General features: G+C 32.6%; 2 protein-coding genes across 6 annotated transcripts; one reads left to right on the top strand and one right to left on the bottom strand.

Annotated features, from left to right (window-relative positions):
* Window positions 1–909: 909 nt before the first annotated feature.
* LOC114422333 (RWD domain-containing protein 1-like) lies at window positions 910–6,122 on the top strand. The gene is made up of 11 exons (XM_028388641.1): window positions 910–1,067; window positions 1,241–1,306; window positions 1,442–1,509; window positions 1,989–2,022; window positions 2,197–2,266; window positions 2,400–2,457; window positions 2,702–2,827; window positions 4,423–4,514; window positions 4,826–4,904; window positions 5,429–5,507; window positions 5,613–6,122. Exons 1-11 carry the CDS (start codon window positions 1,061–1,063, stop codon window positions 5,693–5,695), a joined length of 762 nt encoding a protein of 253 aa, XP_028244442.1. The 5' UTR covers window positions 910–1,060; the 3' UTR covers window positions 5,696–6,122.
* A 2,127-nt stretch (window positions 6,123–8,249) lies between these two features.
* LOC114422332 (NADP-specific glutamate dehydrogenase-like) lies at window positions 8,250–16,973 on the bottom strand. Of its 5 annotated transcripts, none has more exons than XM_028388638.1 (16): window positions 16,666–16,973; window positions 15,555–16,159; window positions 14,059–14,188; window positions 13,747–13,948; window positions 12,627–12,713; window positions 12,488–12,547; window positions 12,322–12,408; window positions 11,788–11,859; window positions 11,369–11,424; window positions 10,968–11,050; window positions 10,722–10,812; window positions 10,482–10,639; window positions 10,298–10,389; window positions 9,953–10,033; window positions 9,248–9,321; window positions 8,250–8,694 (listed from the first exon to the last, which is right to left on the bottom strand). In XM_028388638.1, exons 2-16 carry the CDS (start codon window positions 16,114–16,116, stop codon window positions 8,619–8,621), a joined length of 1,911 nt encoding a protein of 636 aa, XP_028244439.1. In that variant the 5' UTR covers window positions 16,117–16,159; window positions 16,666–16,973; the 3' UTR covers window positions 8,250–8,618. The 5 variants fall into 5 exon arrangements, with proteins under 5 accessions (XP_028244439.1, XP_028244438.1, XP_028244440.1 ...); XM_028388637.1 differs by having other exon boundaries at window positions 10,968–11,053; window positions 15,555–16,193; window positions 16,666–16,972; XM_028388639.1 differs by having other exon boundaries at window positions 10,968–11,053; window positions 14,059–14,170; window positions 16,666–16,972.
* Window positions 16,974–17,710: the final 737 nt, after the last annotated feature.

Here is a 17,710-nt window from a genome sequence, read left to right as displayed (position 1 = left end):
AAACTTTAAATCCTTTAGCGACATTCAACAATAGTATTTGGAAAAAAAATGAGCATATGGGATAATGCAATGCAATGCAATTGAAGGCATCTTGTTTTGAAAAGAAATTCTGATAAATACCGACATGTTATTCATAATGACAACATCACTTGTCACAATTTGGTGATCCATTAATTTATTATAATATATCATAATAATTCTTAATCCAGTATTTTTTTTCAAATTGAAGAAACAATTTTAATAATCACAAAATTTTATACTTGTAGCTAGAAAAAAAATTCTAAATTTTATAATTAAGATTCATGCATAATTGGAAGAAAATAAATCATTATTGGAGAATCATAAATTTCATAATCATAAGCTCTGATACATGTATAAAATTTTAAGGATTTTCTAAATTAATAATTATAGAAAATTAATAAGATCTTGAAACTTATAATTCTCACGAATAATAGATAAATAATATATATATTTCTCTATACCGATGCTTATCTATAATAATGACTAGAGATTAAAGAAAACTCGACCTTATTTCACATTTTACATGATGTATATTAATCCTTCTTATAACTAATATTCCTATTAAGTAATAATTACCTTTTAACAATTTTTTCTATTTAATCCAATTATATTTAATCTTTAATTATTAATTAATTATTTATTTATGAATCCTTCCATAACTCATATACCTCTCACGTCATCATTTATTAGTTCTAACATATATGATTTCTCTTCGGCTGATGCCAAAAATTCGTGCTCCGATGGGTAAATTCGGAAAGAAAGCAATAAAAGAAAAGTACAAATTGAAAATCTCAACCATCTAATTTAAAATTAATATATCTAATGGGCCATAATACTCTTCCATGGTGGAAGACATGACTTGCTCTCACACCCTAGTGTTCACCATTCGGCGAATTACTGGTTAAAAAAACGCACCGTTTCAAGAGAAGCAGTGTTTCACTGGTTAGGTCTTCCCTTCCCTGCACAATACACACACTGCTACTTCCGTGACATCGCTTTGCTAATCCTCTCTCTCTCTCATACGCATCAATTTCCAACCATGACGGGTGATTTCTTAATCTTAATCTTTCTATTTTCCCCCCTTTTTAGTGTTTTGGTTTGCAATTGCATGATATTTTAACTTTATTCCATGGTTTTGGTTGTAAATTGATCATTCTGTTATGTGCATTAATTCCCAATAGCATTAGCCTTATTTGATGATGTGTGCTGTGTTACGCAGACTACAAACAAGAACAGGATATGGAAATTGAAGCATTAGAAGCTATACTTATGGATGAGTTCAAAGGTTTGTTTTTTTTATACCATTTAAAATCTCTCTCTCTCTCTCTCTATATATATATATAATCCCAATTTACTTGTCATTTGTTTTTCCACTGAGAAGATAAAAGGGCCTGATTTTCTGTTTGATATTCCATGCTAGAAATACATTCTGGTGAAAGCGGCCTAAGTACTTCCAATCGATGCTTCCAAATAAAGGTTGTTGCGCAGGTAAATGTTTCTCCCTCTATTAGTGTGGTTTCTCATGTTATGCATTTTTTGTTTTTAAACTTCTTATTAGAGTTTGTTTGTAACAGAACATGGTGATAACTACGATGGTTGCTATTATGCAGCTTATTTATGATGGAAAGAATTTGTGTTTATGTTATTGCGATCAATAATTCGATATATTTTGATTGATAGTTTACTTTTCTTTTTCTATGTAATGAATTTATTCTGTTATTGAGAAGAAGAGACGCACATTTTCTTGTTGTGTGTAGTGTGTAGTGTGCTGACACTCATTGAAATTATTTGGAATTATATTGATGTCTTCTTTTGGTAAAAAAGTAGCTTGTTTGGGTTTATTTAATTGCTTTTCCTCCTCCTTTGACTTGTTCAATTATACTTAGGGAACTGAGATGTCTTACCTATCAAATAACTTGGGGAAAAAACTACCCTTATATTTATCTAAATATTATTCATTTGAACAGGATGACGATGCAGATGGGCCAATAACTAATCCAGGTTTATTTTTTCTTTCTCTTTGTTATATTATTTTCTTTTCCATTTTGGTGTTCAGTTTTACTGAACATGTACTTTAGATTTTGGAATATCTTGTTTTTATTCCTAACATATTGTTTTACTTTTGGAGATTATTTACTGCATATATGAAAGATGCAATTGCTACTTTTGTTGCAGCTCAACTGGCTTTGATCTTTTCACACACAGAAACATATCCTGATGAACCTCCACTTTTAAATTTGAAAAGGTCAGTATTTCTATTATAATTGTATAATATTTATTTGTCTGTTCCGTTAATGTCAAGTGCATCACATATATTTTTGATTCATTTATTATACGCTAACATTATGATGTGCCTATATTTCATCTATACTTTACAGTTTGCAAGGAATGTCTACTGAAGATCTAAGGATTTTGAAAGAAAATCTTCAACAAGAGGTAGTCTTTTACTTTGCAGTTTTGCTGTTTAATGTTTGAGCATATCTAGTCTTTGTGCTATTCTTGCACTGGTTGTCATACAGATTGAAAGACATTTAAATAGCCACTTTAAATTTAATATGTATTAGTATTACATGTGCATTTTCATGTTGCACAAGTGATGGTTATGGAACTCTACATTTGTTGTGGATACTTGCTAGGTTATGGAAATTGGATATTTTGATGCAAAAATTGTGTTCCACAGGCATCTGAAAATCTTGGTATGGCTATGATCTACACACTTGTTACCTCAGCTAAAGAGTGGTTGGCTGACCGGTTTTGTCAAGATGATGTTGGGAGTACTGAAGCAGAAGAGGCAGCCAAAGAGGATGTAAGACTGTCATCTATTTTGTGATTTTTCTTTTGAAATTTTGGTTAAACTCTTAATGCAAGCAGGATGGCTAAAAATGGAGAAAGACATTAGGGGTTATTTGTGATCGCAAAGTACCTTCCCAAAAACATATTAAGACATTGAGTGAGGCCCACATTCTGTGTGTGTGTGTTTGATTTTTCCTGTTTTTCCCCATTGAGAATCCCATATTCTCAAAATGTAGTAATTTCATTCTCTTTGCCTTTTTAATAAAATTTCTTCTGTGAAAAAGATAGCAACTTCTTTCTAAGACTTATGGGAGAAAGGGCTGTGTACAACGTGTAGTACAATTGTGTAGAACAAGATTAGAGCTATATACAATACACTATGAGTACTATTAAAGACATTTTCAACATAAACTAAAAAATTAAAAAAAAGAACTTCCACATAGGTAAATAAAATAAGAATAACTATTGAACTGTGAGTCATATTATCCCTAAAATGTTCTGAATTTATTTATTATTATTACTACATGTTGACTATATTTTTAATTACTTAAGCTAATGTATCCTCTTCCTGTATTGTATCCTATACTTTAGAGACATTGCTCTATCCCAGTAATTGAACTTCATATGCATGGTTCATTAGTAGTGAGTAATGCTAACAAGATCACTGATACTGAATGTTACATCTTCTCAATAATACCTGTACCTTGACTGCATCTGTATTTGTTGCTTTGATGAGTGAAGCTAATCATTTTAGCTTAGATATTTGGTATTTTTTGTTCAAAACAGCTTTACTTGCAAGGCCAGTGCTGACTGCTTGTATTTTCCTCTACCAGAAAGTTGTTTAGTTTGTGTATGGAAGGAACAGAGTTTAGCTGTGTGAAAGCAGAAAATACGTGCTTGTACATCTTAAGCAGCTTGTAGAAGTAGGGGCAATTAGAGAAGGGTAATAGTCAAGTCAAACATAATGAATAAGAGCACTAATACGATCAAAGTTCAAAGCCCAATAACTTAAACTAACTTATTGGGGTGCCATGAGGCTCCCTACAATGTGAAGGCATGGGGGAGGGCCATTGTACGCAGTCTTATTCTTGTATATGCAAAGAGACTGTTTCCTGATTTGAACCCATGACCATTGGTCACCTAGGTGTAACTTTACAGCTGCGCTAAGGCTCGCTCTCTTACTATACATTTTTTTACTATGAAGGAAAATAACTGTTTGAAGCAGTTATTCTCTTGAATATATTGGGTTCAATAACCACTAATAGGTTTACTGTTCCTACTTGGGAGATTTTTTATTATCAGAGTTCCCTCTTTTTGTAATTCCACTAGATTGAGCATGGTAGATGTGCATATAGAATTATAGACTATACATTTTTTATATGCAATTACTTCTTGTCTGTTGCATTTTGGAGAATAATCCTTTAGTTCTAAGTAGTCATATGAGTAAGGTAGCAGTGGTGGTTTGTTTTCTTCTGATATCCTTACCTGGATTCTTTTTAAGATGAAGATGTATTTCCTCTAATATATTCTTTTTATGATTTTATACATTTGTCCATGAAAGTTGTGTAGAAAAAGCTGTCTGACAATTTTATCTATCCAACATTTTAGGTAGTGATACCCCACGGGGAACCAGTTACTGTTGAAACATTTTTGGCATGGAGAGAAAGGTTTGAAGCTGAGCTAGCATTGGAGCGAGCTAAGTAAGCTCCTTTTAGTTTTCTCAATCTCTTCATATCTACAATTTTGAGATACAAGGGTTTTCTGTAAATGTATGATGAATCTTCTACATGTGTGACCAGTGATTATCTGTGGGGGTAGAGGTTTTAAAAACATATTTATCATGTATGGCAGGAAGAAGACAGGAAAAATAGAGTAGGGGTGGGAGGATTGTAAATTTGAAATGTAACACTGTAACAAATAACATAATAGAGTAAAGAATTAGTTGATCTATTCTAAATGCCTGTTGTAACAACTTTTCTTTTGATGCCAAAACAATTTGTTCTGATTGCAGGCTAATGCCAGAGTCTGTGCTCTCAGCTCCTAAGGAAAAGAAGCTCAGTGGTAGACAGTGGTTTGAAAGTGGAAGAGCGGTACTACTTGTCCTTACTATAGTTATTCCTAACCTTGATATCCTAAATTAGTATTTTTGTGTCAAATGTTCAACAACCCAAACAAATAATTTGGTACCAGCAACTAAAATAAATGAACATTAAATTAAATTAAAAAAGAAACCACAACTTGGAATTGGTAATGTATGAGAAGGCTATAAAAATATCTATAAAATTCCTTGGTAAATGGTGCCTCCTAAATGAGACATTAAAAAATGTGATAATTATTACAAAGGACACGTGGGCTGTAAAATCTATCACAGTAACCTTTAGTTCACTTCACACTAAGATTAACCACACTAGGGGTTAACGCGTCTTGTTTGTTGAATATAATCGCTCAAGGTTCCTTATTAACGAATCTTGCTTTAAACACTCCACAACTTAATTAACCACTCTTGGTTAATGGATCCTGTTTCTTAAAATTTCACTCCTACTGGCATCTTACAGTAATTTTCTTAAATTTTATGAACATATAAATTATACCATCTATTTTTGTTCATTCACAGAAAGGTGTGGCTGCTGTCGCTGAGGAATCTGAAGGGGAGGACGAGGAAGATATTGACTTTGATGAAGATGATTTTGAAGGTATCCCTCTCTCTTTCCCTCTTTATGCACACGTGCTGTTTCTTTGAAACAAATACTTATTTTGTATATAATGATGAAATGTGTGTTCTATGTTTGTCATGCCAGATGATGAAGAGGAGGATATGCTTGAGCATTATCTGGCTGAAAAATCCGATTCATCCACACATTCTTCTATGAGAGCTAGTTAAATTGAATATGCTGCATATCAGGCAGAGTTTTACAGTTTGCCTCGCTGACTTTGAGGGAGTTTCTGCCATCTTTCTAGGACTGGAGGATTTGGTTTTATGATATTATCAAAGGCACAATGCAGAAGTGTTTGATGTGTGATATTGTATTTCACTTAAACACTGTCTGATATAAAAAGAAATATCTTTTGTTTGTAATCATCATCCTCGAATTGCATGAAATCAGTAACTTAGGGATAGACAACTCAATTTGAAGTAGCAGAAATAAGACGATTTTGTTTCATTATGAACGTGTGTATCTATGCAGAAGTATTCTGTAAGAAACTAAGAATACTCTTTTCTGCCTTTTAGACCTTTCAAAATCGAGTTTGGAGATGTCTGAATTTGAATTCATTCAAGTTTAGAGATAGTCTCAAATTTTGTTTTATCATTTTCTCTTTAAGGTTATGGTTATATATCATGAATGAATTACGGAATTTGTTACCAGTTTGGTCGGCTGAAATTCGTCAACTGAGTAAGAAGAACATTTGTCGTTCCATATTATTTTTAACTTCTTGTAAATGGCAAAATTCTACCGTGCCCACTTTAGCTCAAGGTTATGTCTGCATCTAATGTTAGTTATAATATAAATGTGTAACACCTATTGAACCATATTTTTCTTCAATTTCTAATTAGAGGTTTTTTTGAAGGACCAGATCCTTTGCAGTTTAATTATAAATGCGGATGGTTGGTCCATGGTACCCATAAGAGAGGACAGTTTCACTAACTTTGTAAAGAGACATCCTTCCCTACCATTTTTTTTTGCATTAAATTCCAAGGTACAACTGCAAACTCACTGAGGCATAGGTAGTTTTTTTTTTCCCCATAAAATGCTGATTGATTGACACTCCAAAAGTGCATCATTTTTTTTTACTACATCACCAATTTTATTAATTATTTATCTTTCATTGGGTGTTTACACTTTTCGAGTGTCAAGAAATCATTTTTCTTTTTCAAATATACAACTTACAAAGTCTGGCTAATGAGTTCCATATTTACATATAATGCGGGTTTCAAAGTAAGGATGTTTGCAATTTAGGTATAAAGGCATTCGATTATATTTTAACAATAAATTATAATGTTTTTTTAACAGCAATAATAAATTATTTATTAACAATAAATTTAATCTGGTTTGAATTGATTTGAATACAATATTAATCTGATTCAATTCTTTCCAATTTTTACAATTTGGATTGGATTAATTATTTGACTTTTGCTGTTTTTTTAGCGACTACAAATATTAAATAAAACACTAAATTACTTATGTTTTGTTTCTTTAATTTTTTTATTCGTATGAATTGAATATGATATAAGGGATTAAAATTTTATGTTTTTTTAATTTATTCTTTAACAAATAACAGAATAAAATATAATAAAACATGTTCAACTAACTAAATAAACTTAAAATAGTTTAGATAATAAGATTAAGAGAAAAATACATCGGTATAGTAATTTTATAAGCATCTACTTGCACAAGTTTATTTCTAAAAATGTTTGGCTCTGCTTGTCCTTTTAAGGAAAATATAAGCTGAAAAAAAGCTGGGTCAAACACACTAAGTCTTATTGAACTAACATCTCTTAACAAATGGAACGTTTTCATTAAGGACATCAAGTTTATGAGATATATTATAAAACTTAAAAATTGATACTTCATTAATGAACTTTATTTTTACTGGTACTAAACTTCTAAAATATGATATTATATACCTTTTTATTTAAACTTTGATATGTATAACAGTGTAGTCATTTTATAGCATTATATGATTCAACAATTAAATTTGTATTTTAAAAAGTCATTGAAAAAAGTGTCTAAGACTTATTTTTAAAGTAGGTCCCTTCTCGAGCATGAATATGACAAGGAAGGAAAATCTTTCAAAATAAAAAAGTGGAAGCCTGGAAGGTGTTGTTCCAGTGGCCTTGAATATGATGATTGCACGGATTGAAGAGACGGGGAGGACAAACGTGCTATATTTGTTTGCAATGATTGCACTGTTTCGATGCGAGAAAGATTAGATTTTTTTATTGTTTTAATTAATTTGTTTTTAAAATATCCTTTAATTTATAGTATTTTTTTAACATTATTGAATAGGCTAACTTAGTAGTGAACATAATTTTTTTTTTAAAAAAACTCAGACACAAAAATATTATATAGAAATTAGATTAGAAGATTTGGAATTCATAGTTAGTATATTGCCATTGGCAAGTTTAGGTGGATTAAATGCCTTTTGCGCATACTTTAAGTTTATGAAATGTATAGCAATGAAAAATAATATATATATATAGATAGATAGATATATATATATAAAAGCTAGAATAACTATTTTAAATGAGAACATTTTTAGATGTTATTCAACAAGAGTATTTGTAAGAATTTTCCTTTAACGAGAACGTTTGTATGAATTTAATAGCATGGTTGGTCACTTTTAATTTCAATATAGAAAATGTCTCCGAATTAAATTTTGAAAATACATATCTAAAGGCTCTTTCGAAGGAAAACTTCTAAACAATAAGCATAATATTCAAATTGAACACTAACCTTTTATTTCAAATCTGAATATTCAAATATTTCTTCAGTTTGGAACAGGCATCAAGCAGGGTTAATAAGCCAAGGACAATTTCTCCTTTTTCTTGGCAATACTAAAGGATGCCTATTCTGTTGTGAAACTAAAATTTGTCCTCCAAATATTTTTCTTTTCTAAGTCTATTTTTTTTTTACATATTTTACAAGGAAATATGCTTTGGCAATAGTGTGTCATCCTATCATTGACAATTTCCACTGCAGCATCAACAATGATCTGGACTATTCAGTGAATGCAGATTTCCAACCATAGTGCTAATTGGTTAACATCAGTATTTGGATGCATTCAAAACTTTGCGATATGAACCCCTATATAGAGCCTTGATCAGTCATGGCTTGAGCAATGGTTAGAAAGGCAGAGATGACTGCTCCATGTACCAGAGCCCTGACATAGCAAGCATACAAATATTAACTAGGACTGCATATTTAGATGAATAATCATTCAAACAAATCCATTGCAAGGAAACTACACTCACAAGAATCTACAGTTGCCATTACATTGACAGGTTACACTAGAATGTATTTTACCTTTTTTGGATAAAAAGGATAATGAAAGGATGGAAAATATAGGTTTTCCAAGTTTCTTTTTATTATTAAAAAAACATTGCATCTCACAAATGCTATCTTTTGTTGAAAAATAAACTTGGTCAAGACAGATCTTGTAGCTGAAGTGTCTTGTAAGAAAGTAGAAATGAAAGAGGAGAACTAATCAATACTATAATTCTTCTAAATTAGCATACTCAATACTCAGAACATCAAGACAGATCTTCAGAGAGGAAAATCATATATTTTGTATTGTGGTAGGACGGCAAAATGAAAGAGAAGAGGAGAACTAGTCAATTAGGATGCCTACTGGGAGAGCATTAATTTTGGAAAGTAAAGCATATAAAGTTAGTAGCTTTCATCATTTTTGTAATGCTACCAAAGAAAGCACTTACTCAGGGCTTTCTTTTTGATAACCAAAATCAGTTGCAGCTTTCATAGCTCTCTGATAAGTCTGCTTCATTGCTTCCTGCCCAAAGAAACAGCAAATTTGAAGACAGAAGTTGCTATAAAACAGTATGTGGCTGATGCTTACTGAAGTGTGGAAGAAAAATTATTAATTAAAAAGAGAAAATCACAAATAAACACACATTATAATGTATTTCTCTGCACACAAGAAACATAACTTCGTTTATGAAAATTGTATCATTCTATTCTAACATATACTCCCTCCGTCCTTAACTATAAGAACCTTTTCAGAAATTTGTTTGTCCCTTTTTATAAGATCATTTTTCTAACTTCTACATGCATTAATTATTTTTTTCCCTACATACCATTAATTATTTTCTCTCCAAACATTAATGAGAAGTAATTAAGTAAAAAGAGAGATAAGAAACGGGTAATTTTGAAATGATAGTACAAATAATTGACTAATTTAATGTGATTAACTAAACTAACTACTTTTCTAAAGGGGCATAAATTAGTTGAAAGGGTCTTATAAATAGGAAAGGAGGGAGTAAGAATGAGTTAAATTCAATTTGGATGGGAAGAGTCAATAAGAACATGACGTAGAACTACATAATAATAAACCTAGCAACCATTTACAATTCTTAAAAGGCAAACTATATGATTTGTAAGGGCAATTGATTTCACAAAACTACCTGCAATTTAGATTCAAAGTCCTCTGGTGACCAGTGCATCAAACTGCATTCATGATTCAGTTCAAGTTCTCCAGCCACAACCTGCAAGCAAGGGGAACGGAAGATTAAAGAAAGGTCCGTCCAAATGTCATGTCTAATGTTTGGTGTTGAAATTGAAACTTCCATAGTTGAAGAGAAGATCTATTAAGGTGGATAGAATTTGCATTTTCATCATGGCAGTATTAGAAATGAAAGTGGCTGTACACCACCATCACCAAGGTCATTAATGTCGCTGTTGTTTTGATTATGGTGGGATTATGTGTACACTATACAATATACATAGGAAAAATAAAGTACAAATCTCACCCCTCCAGCACCGGCAGCCATTGCAGGAGCAATGAGAACACTAGCTTTCCTCAGAATCTGAACTGCCTCAGGGGTACAAGGCATGTTTGAACCTGGGATTGAAATTAAAAAATTAGCTTCCATTAGTATATATGAGGAAGTAGAGGAGGAAGAAAACCAATATTGCATCCTGCAGAACAACTACCTTCTACTAGTATACGGCAACCAGAATTAACCAAATTAATGGCATCAGATTGATCAATTTCATTCTGTGAAGCACAGGCAAATGCAACATCACACCTTTCACTCCAAGGTTTTGCTTCATCATAATATTTGGACCGAGCATAGGTCTTTGAATAGTCTCTACATATTGTCAATTTATGAACGAGGACAGTAAAATTATACATAATAGCAAACATAAACAGACAACAGAAATGATACACACCGTAAACTTCTTTGTTGAGCTTTGATGTCTCGCAAAAATGATATTTTCATGTAGTCAAATCCATCCTCATCAACCAAATATCCTCTAGAATCTGTCAAATGCTTTTGTTAAAAAAACAAGACTCCTTGAAAGGACCAGGTTAAAAATGATAGGAGAATCCTAGATTCAATTAGAACTATTCTGCATCTTAGCAGAACCTCCCCCACACCCCCACACACACACCCAATTCATAAAAACCAAAATTACCTGATACTGAAATGGGAAGAGCACCATAAGCAATTAGCTTCTCCAAGACATGCATTGCGATCTTCCCAGAACCACTCACAACACATCTACAGGAAATTATAAATTCGAAGAGTATTCCAGGATCATGAATGTGTGAAATCAATTTAGGATGCAACAAATTTCACACTAGATATTTGTCTTTAAAAATATAATAAGTTAACAGAAGATATTGAAGATTTCCAAGTTTCTAATATTAATGGAATTTTGAATTCAAGAAAAGAAAGCTCTACCAAATTGAAAAGAAAAGATTTTAATCCTCAAAGGGATATTATAACAAGAAATGAGGGTCAGAAAGGTAACACCAACAATGAATGAGTCATTAGAAACACTGTTTAAGAAATGGTGTATATTAGAATAGAAACCTTAATCCTTTAAGTTCTTTATTCATGTCAGCAAGCATGAGCTGGGCAAAGAAAACCTGCAGAAGCATGACAAACTTGTTAAAAATTTAATTACTTGAAAAAATAGATGCAGAGAACATTTTGTGATGATCTTCTTGGCCAGAATGGACTTGCAAGCTACATGCTTTTTGTTCTGAAATGATTAGTTGGCTGATATGCAATAATGCTTAGAGATTACTCTTGTTTTTTTGTTGAATAAGGATAAGCACAAGAAATTGATAGGACCTGCGGTAAAAGGATATCTCATACAGAAATACCAAAAAAAAAGGAAAGAAAATGGAAGGCTACCATGGAGCAGGAGCACATTTCATACATAATCACTCATATTTTCACATCTCACCATACATCCACATAGAGTAAGAATTAAAAATTGAAATTACCAGCCCATAGCCAGTGGCTTCAGGTCGAAGACTGGAGCCAGACCAAAATATCCTTGGCCCTGTAAAACTTCCCTGCATAAGTAAGGCATACATATGAAAAATACCCAAAAAACAAAACATAGTTTTCCTTTCTGCCCCAAATGCCAACATAATCAGTATCTCAAAATTTCATGTTCCTAAACTGATTAGACATGCTACACACAGCACTATACACGATGCATATCATGCAAGATATGCAACATTCATTTTGTACAGTAAAGAAATGATCCCCAACCACATAAAGGCAGAAAAACAACCTGAAACAACAACCATTTTTTTCCTATTAGGTTGGGTCCATAGTTATCTCAGAGTTTGCTCAATCTATTCATTTTTTCCTTGGTCATTGGGATTTATTCTATTGATGTTTTTATATAAAGTGCACCAAGCAATTCGGATCTGAGGGATAAACATCCAGGGGAAAATATATAAGAAAAAAGGTAAAATATTTATATTTCCACCAAATAGTTTGTTAGGATTTGAGAATGTATGAATTACCTGAAAATGACCTGCGAGACGCCTATACTGTCCAAAAAGATATCCCATTTCCCGAGTACCAACACCCATTTCCTCTGACGGAAGGTCCTAATAGACATCCATCACAAGAATAATACATGAAATAGGCCTTGAATGTGAACAGGTTAAAACATGTGCTTTCAGTTACCTTGTCAGGCCCCAGGTAGCGATACATTTCACTCATGAAACTTTGGCAAAATCGCATAATCTGCCAACTTATCAAAGTAACATTTAGTAATTATAAAACTACAAAAGTAGAGATCAAATTGAATAAGTTGAAAATTCACCTCATTGTCACTTTTTCCTTTTGGATCAAAATCACTTCCACCAGCTGCTCCTCCTAATTTATATGGTGATAAGGCATTCTTTAAAGTCTGCAGAGAAGGATGTGTCATATAAACTATAAAGTGGTCCAATACAGAAATGCAGCTCAGAATCCAGATTCTTTTGCTGATATGTGAATCTCAGTATATTTGTCAGATATAAACAAATAAAGGCTTAGATATACAGGTTTTCTGTCCCAATCATTATATTTCCATACATAAAGTACATAGACCATAAAAGATCTAGGCATGTTAGAAATATTTCAAAGATCTCCTTAATCTTTATATTAGGAAATATTTCAGAAACATGACATTTAGTATTGATTTTCACATTTTTAAATTTTTACCACGAATTATGACAAGGCAGATATGAAATTTTATGGTTTACTTATCAACTGCACAAATATAGCATACCCACATGTGTAAAAACACATGCATCTTACGTTAGTATAATTGATACCAAGTGATCTTAGACATCTAAGATATCGACATCCCAAAAGCCACCCTAAGAGAGTATTTTAAAGAACTCCAACACTGACCCTGCTCACCTCTTTATTCCATTGAATACTCTCACCATCTTCTTTTTATTATCATTCTGGCACTTATTTGCTCTCTCTCATCTATTTTTTTATCAACTAACTTCAACACAATATGGACATGTGTATGTGAAACTGTAAGCACACATGTTTGCTTATTTATCCTCCCCTCTTTTCATGTGCTTATTCTCTTTCTAAAAACAAAAAACAGACTACTGCCATACAGCACTAACAGTGAAATCAAATCAATGTTAAAAAAAAAATTAAAGAAAAAGGTGGGTTCCACCATGGTGATGAAATGTAAAAAGTGTGTAACATACAGCCCAAACGTAAGAGATCCAGGGGTGTAACTTAGATCCCCCCACCCCAAAAAAAAGGAAGAAAATCTTTTAGACATACTGTGCATTCTTGTGGTTGACAAATAACCAATATGTTTCGAAGTCATGGAAAAAAATGTGATGGCACTAAAATAGGCTAAATTCTGCAAGAGCTAAGTCATTACTTGTAAGAAATAATGTCATATGTGAATCCAAAAATACTCATAATACCTGTTCAAAACCAAGGAACTTGGCAACACTTAAATTCATTGATGGATGAAAACGAATACCACCCCTACATGGACCCATTGACTGGTTAAACTGTACCCTAAAGCCCCGATTCACACATGTCTCACCCCTATCATCCACCCATGAAACTCGAAAAACAATCATTCGTTCAGGTTCCAATAAGCGCTCCATGATGTTAATATAACTGAAACATGAGAATATTGATGAGAATCAGATGCTTCAAATACTAAAGCATTGGCTTTGTTATCAGTGGATAAATAAATATATAACTATAGCCATTTGAATAAAACACACCGAGAATTTTTTGCTATGACTCTTTCAAGGGCTTGAACTGCTTCTTGGACTGCCTGAATGAATTCAACCTCATGAGGATCCCTTTTTAGCGTAGCTTCAAGAATTGATCCTGCTGTTTTTGACATGGCAACTTCAATTATAGAATTGTCAGACAATACCCAAGAACATAAGCATTTAATAAGAAAAAAGATTACTTGTTTCAAGAAATTGATTATGTCAATTGTAAAATAGATATTCTATCATACAGAACAAGAGCAATGAGCTGAAATTTGCCATAGTAATGTTAACTGAATCTTGACTGTTAGGTATCAAGTACGGATAGAAATAAGAACTAAAAGTAACAAAATTGTTTACGTCTTCAGGTCTGGGATTAAGAACCAGATCCTGAGATATAGCACTATTCACAGTACAAACGAGGAAGAAATTAGTAACAGGAACTCTCTCGGGCACTTTGCGAGGCTTAAACTCTCCCAAGGAATCAAGGATCCATATTCTGTAATCGCTTTTTACCCTGCCCATCCCCCCATTTCTGCCCTTTGGCTATGGTCAGGGGCATTGCACCTTTAGACCCTTCCCACATACACTTTAGAAATAATGGCCTCTTTGAGCCCATATCATTGACATTTTAAGTGAACCTTGAAACCTTATAAATGGCATTAAATGTGGAAGTATATGTGTTATGTGAACAGAAACTGAAGGAAAATAAGAGTTAAAGAAGAAACCTGAGAGAGAAAGTTGAGAGAAAGAATCTGAAAATGGTCTATTTTTGTTTCTAGAACAAAATGAATTAACCCTGTTATCTGAGAGCAGCTCTGAAAATATAGGAAACTGTGTAGGGAATTATTGGGCCACTAACTAACCAAACAGTTAAACTGATCTGTTGGTTACTTCTCTTAACTTACAGAATGAGGGTGCATGTGCTGTGTTTTAAAGCTAACAATATACAACTACAGTTTACAAATACAATCATATACTCTAATACTAAACAAAATGGCAAATTAATATTATATTATTCATGACAAAAGAAAATAACAAGCATTTGAAAGTGAGGACAAAAACTAAATTTTGCAAAGCAACCATTAAACCAGTGGAGGGAACAAATAAAAATGATTGTATGCCATAGGATGCTACCAAATCAGTGGTAATTCAAACTCTAAAAGCAGTAGTATAGTTCACAATTACGTTCAGATTTATCTAATAACACAATATGTGCACTTCATATAACTAAAGATTGATTGAAATGTTGAATGCATCTGTGAAGCATATTCCTATTATCCTGTATAATTGATTAAATGCATCTTTTGTGAATTTTCAACACAACGAACAATATATTTGTTATGAACTTATGACCATAAATTGAAACGAATTTGGGAAGAGCACAACAAATGGCTCAATTCAACTAACAGAAAACACAATATACAACCATCAACATTTTTGAAATAACTAAAAATATTATCTTTACATGGCAGTTATTAAAGCATGCTGAGATGGCCAACCTTTTACATAAACAGGCTTGTCGACCACAATTTTATCTTTAGAGGCCATTTGAAGACGAAGAGCCTCTTTGTGAAGCAAACTGTTGTTGTGTTCTTCCAGGGCACTCATCTGCATATTACGACTGCCCTCATTCCCATAAGGATTTCTTCTATGCTTCCGGCCGTACTCCCTGCAGACAGAGCAGAAAATCCTTGGTGTCCCATCCTTCATATCAACATAAGCCCATTTATAGGTGTCTGCCCATTCTTCTCTCCATCTTTTAACAACCTTTTTCCTCCTTTTCCCCTGTTGGGTCTTGGACATATCTTGAGCATCATTAGGAAGCTGAGAAATCATCCCCGTCTGCTTGCTCTCTCCATGTTCTTCTACAGAAGATTCCCGCATTGGTGCACCAATCAGAGTAGCGTTACCAAATGACGGGTCATCCTCCCCAGCTCCTATTTCTAAATCAATCTCCTCGCCAATCTCCCTCACAACCAAGTGATGCCTCTGGGTTTGCTGAATCAAATTCATATCATCCATTGCAGAATTCATCCCTACTCCACTGGTTGGCAACAACATTCAGCATTACAAGCCTCTCCACAAATTTAAAATACTTTGCTTTCTGTCAAAACAAATACATCGAATCACCAATTTACCTATTTTAAGAGTTAATGGAACAAACAAACAATCAAAACTCATGCGAGATAAACTTATTTCTGGACAATTCAGCTTCAAAAAAATTGATTGGCCTAGACACACACAACACAAACCTACCACTCAAGTAGAAACAAAAAAAGTGGCACTGTCTAGGCCAGTCTTCAGTTCTTCAAAACCACAATAAACAAAAATCCCAAACATGAATATCCTTTCTAGTGCTCAGACAACATTTCAATTGAAGAAACCCCCTCAAAACTTCCCTCAACCCAACATTTACCAAGTACCATTTGAATTGACAATCATTTACACCCGAAGGCACATCATAAACCTCAGAATCCTCACAATACATAAAGCCAGAGTCCACCAGCTCCACAAAAAGAAAAAAAAAAGTTTTATTGCCAACGACCCACAAATCATAATTAAATATGCAGAAATACCCAGAAGTTGAATTTGATCGGTGAGCTGAAATACCTCGAGAATTCGAACGAAAGTGGCAAACTTGAAAAGCGGAAGTTTTGAGCATCTCGTGGTTGAAGTGAGAGATCAAAGAGGGGGAGATTGGAGCAGTGAAAGGAGGAAACTTTAATTTGAAAAAATTGAGGTTAGAGAGTGAGTGGTGAGTGGGAATAAAACGAAGTTTGGGAGTTTAATGATTGTTTCTGGGACTGTTTGTTTTGTTAGGTATTTCAGAAATCGAAGAAAGTGGGGGGAGTGAAGAGTGACGAGGATGAACGTATCATCATGTATGTGATGGTGATGTTATGTTATGTGATGTGATGTGGATTCTGTGTATATCATCATCATCATCCATCAAATGTGCATAACGCAAACATTCTTGCCACGAGCGTGATTTGATCTGATAAATGATGATAATAATAATAATAATAATGGTTAATTTTAGATAATTTTGGATACGACGATTTTTAAGAACGGTTAAAATGAGTTGATGTTTTTTTCAAGAGGTAAAGTTAGTTTTGTTGGTTTATGCATGCTTTTTTAGAAATTAAAAAAAAATCACATATATATATATATGAAGAAAAAAAATATTATATATTGACTTTGTAAAAAAAAATTTATTAGATGACCGTATAAAAAAGAGTTATACTATCCTTGTGTAAATATTAAACTCATACATGAACATAATTTTTTCAAAAATATTTTTTTCTGGGCTTGTTCTTTTTTCAATTTGATTTTTTCAGAAATATTGTTTTAGTAAAATAATTTTTATATGTTTTTTCAAACTTTTATTATTTAAAGTTTTTAATTTTTTATTTATTATATGAAAAAAATTATCCTAAGTCAGAAATTAATGTTTTTAAATCTACTGAATTCGAGATTAATTTTACCCACGATACATGAATCTTTTTACTTATGTGAATGTGGTAAAATCTTATATTAATCATTTGTATGTTATTATATGAAAAAATTTATTATTTAAAAACTAATTTTTAAAATAAGAAAAATAATCTTTTAACTTGACAAAGATATCCTCTCCCTAATTGAGTATTCCCAATTG

This window comes from Glycine soja, chromosome 8 (assembly GCF_004193775.1).
Source record: "Glycine soja cultivar W05 chromosome 8, ASM419377v2, whole genome shotgun sequence".
Taxonomy (NCBI): domain Eukaryota; kingdom Viridiplantae; phylum Streptophyta; class Magnoliopsida; order Fabales; family Fabaceae; genus Glycine; species Glycine soja.
Note: the sequence above shows the minus strand (reverse complement) of the source record. Positions and strands in the feature narration are given on the sequence as shown.